This window comes from Oryzias melastigma, linkage group LG1 (genome assembly GCF_002922805.2).
Source record: "Oryzias melastigma strain HK-1 linkage group LG1, ASM292280v2, whole genome shotgun sequence".
Classification (NCBI taxonomy): Eukaryota; Metazoa; Chordata; class Actinopteri; order Beloniformes; family Adrianichthyidae; genus Oryzias; species Oryzias melastigma.
This window is the reverse complement of record NC_050512.1, coordinates 5563086-5565977: the sequence shown is the minus strand read 5'-3', so window position 1 is coordinate 5565977 and position 2892 is coordinate 5563086. Positions and strand designations below refer to the sequence as shown.

Below are 2892 nucleotides of genomic sequence, written 5' to 3'. Positions count from 1 at the left end.
GCCTCCGTCACAGTCCCTGTCCAATGATTGAAGAGATCTTTAGTCACATGATTTTGTTTACAGGCTTTGGTCCGGAACAGAAATGTCTGATTGACTGCAGTCTGAATACAGACCAAATGCAAGGTTCAGGACTCAATCTGGACCAAATCAAGCAGACTCGGTCCAGACCAACAGACTTTTCCAGCCTGAACACACCCTGAGAATAAAGTGCAGGACCTTCACACTCCACCCACTCAGCAGTGACTCACACACAGAGATGCCCCTTTCAGTTTCAGCCAGCTGCCTCAAGAGCAAAGACAAAGATGAGTGGACTTAGCTGCATCTTTCATAACCGTCTGATTCATTCGTGTGTGGACAAGAGGGAGACAGCTTCCCCTCCTGACGAAGCTGAAAATAGCCTGACACTTTCTCATAAACACTCCATCTTGTTAGTCCGACTCCTCGTGACGCAGGATGGTTGGTCTGATTTAGACCAAAGATTACACTCAATGATTTTAAATGCAGGAATTTACAGCTGTGGAGTTTAAAATAAGTCTGCTTTTTAATCTAAACCAACAAAACGTTTGCAGTTTCTGATGCCAAACTGATCCGCTGTTGTACAGCACTTCTGTGTGATTGCATTGGACTGTTGAGTCGAGACTTTCTCTGCAGTGAAGTTTTCCCATTCCAACAGCTCTTCCGGAAACTGGAGCAGTGCAATACAGAGCTGAAGAAGTACAGCCACGTCAACAAGAAAGCTCTGGATCAGTTCGTCAACTTCTCTGAGCAGAAAGAGAAGCTCATCAAGCGGCAGGACGAGCTCGATCGCGGCTACAAGTCCATCATGGAGCTCATGAACGTCCTGGAGCTGCGCAAGTATGAGGCCATCCAGCTCACCTTCAAACAGGTACAGTTACCTCTGACTGCACCAAAAATGCAGCCAATGTGAGTTCCAGTCCTCAGGCCAAAAAGACTTCAGATCTCACAGTTAGACCATCCATCCATCTTCTTAACCGCTTAGTCCCTCTTCGGGGTCGCGGGGGTGCCGGAGCCTAACCCGGCTGCTGAAGGGCGAAGGCGGGGTACACCCTGGACAGGTTGCCAGTTCGTCGCAGGGCCTCAATCACACACACATTCACTCTCACATTCACATCACATTCACACCTAGGGGCAATTTAGAGTCACCAATTAACCTATGAAGCATGTTTTTGGATGGTGGGAGGAAGCCGGAGTCCCCGGTGAAAACCCACGCATGCACGGGGAGAACATGCAAACTCCACACAGAAAGGTCCCAAATCCCCCAGCCGGGACTCGAACCGGGGCCTTCCCGCTGTGAGGCGAGAGCGCTAACCACTGCGCCACCGTGCAGCCCCCACAGTTAGACCATCAGCGTATTTACTGGATGATAGTTTATGTTCTTCAGACTTTCTGTCTTTTCTGTTTGAAATAATGGCTCAGNGCCAATGTGAGTTCCAGTCCTCAGGCCAAAAAGACTTCAGATCTCCCAGTTAGACCATCAGCGTATTTACTGGATGATAGTTTGTGTTCTTCAGACTTTCTGTCTTTTCTGTTTGAAATAATGGCTCAGATAATTTCTGCTTTAGAAAAATCAAATGCTGCTCATAAGTAACTTTGAAAGGATGTGTTCAAACCTTCTTTGCTGGTTTGGGTTCCTCTCAGGTGTCCAAGAACTTCAGTGAGGTTTTCCAGAAGCTGGTTCCTGGCGGGAAGGCCACGCTGGTGATGAAGAAGGGCGATGCCGAAGGCAGCCAGTCCCAGGATGAAGAAGGGGGCGCAGACAGCGAGAGGGGCTCCGGCTCTCAGAGCAGCGTTCCCTCCGTGGATCAGTTCACTGGAGTTGGCATTCGGGTAAGAGGTTCAGGGTTTGACTCAGAACAACGTGGCTTTCCAAACTTCAAACAGGGTTCCCGCGGGGTCTTAAAAAGTCTTAAAAACCTTGAGTTTGAAAATTTGGAAATAAGGTCCTAAAACACATTAAAAAAGACTTAAGTTTTGCAATTTAATATTTTTTTTCCGTATGACTTTTCTGGTTTAAAGTAAAAAATATTTTAACCACAATTGTGTAAGTAAATCCGTTTATTGACATCACACTGGTTGCCAAACGCTGTTTAAAAAGAATAAAAGGGGGGGCTCTAAATTAACACGGGTAAAACTTCAATTTAAGTAGAAAAAAAAGTCACCAGCCACTTTGGCAGGTGAAGCATTGTTCATCCTCAATTACAGAGAACTCAAACTCACAACCACGAGTTCTAAGTGTCTACCTTACCACCTCATTTTGCTACCACAAACACCCATCCCAGAGTTAGTTCAAGACATTTCGTTCTGACTTTATTGCGCAAAATTTGCTGAGTTTATTCCTCACATTCCCCATAGCAGGTGGTGCATTCAGGGACTGTGTGGAATTTCCGCACTTATGCGATTTCATGAAGAGGTCGCTGTTGCTGTCTTCAGGTTCACTTTCTAGCATTTACTCACACTGATCTCAGCCAACACAAACACACTCACTTTTTGCTCCATGTCGTCTCTGGAGACGCTCGAGTAGACGTATTTCTCTGCAAGATGGAGGTTTGTTTGCTTGTGTTTGTTAGTTTCCAAGGGGACAAAAACACATGCACAATAAATGATTCCTACAGTGTCTGAACACCTTGAAAAAGAAGAATGCAGGCAAGATTGTTCAAGAGGTAGATTGCAGGTGGGGATGACGATGTTCAAGCTAAAACTAGAAGAGAAGCAAATGAGAAATGAGGAGCATTCGCTGCATTTATCAAGTTCTGTAGGACAACAATCAATTACATATTTGACTTTGTTTTCAACAAATTGGAATATTCGAATATCTCCAGTTACTAGCAGTGTTAATTTTGACAGATAATTTTAATTTAGTTTTAGTCATAG

At 45.1% G+C, this 2892-nt stretch overlaps 1 protein-coding gene across 1 annotated transcript; it reads left to right on the top strand.

Moving 5' to 3' along the window:
- Nucleotides 1-453: 453 nt before the first annotated feature.
- On the top strand, nt 454-1983 carry LOC112139646 (structural maintenance of chromosomes protein 3-like). The gene is made up of 3 exons (XM_024262481.2): nt 454-460; nt 570-886; nt 1660-1983. Exons 1-3 carry the CDS (start codon nt 454-456, stop codon nt 1966-1968), a joined length of 633 nt encoding a protein of 210 aa, XP_024118249.2. The 3' UTR covers nt 1969-1983.
- The last annotated feature ends 909 nt before the right edge of the window (nt 1984-2892 follow it).

Excerpts from the sequence above, each read along its gene's own strand:
- LOC112139646 (XM_024262481.2), top strand. Across the intron at positions 887-1,659 it reads TCCAGCTCACCTTCAAACAG|GTGTCCAAGAACTTCAGTGA; the intron begins GTACAGTTACCT and ends GGTTCCTCTCAG.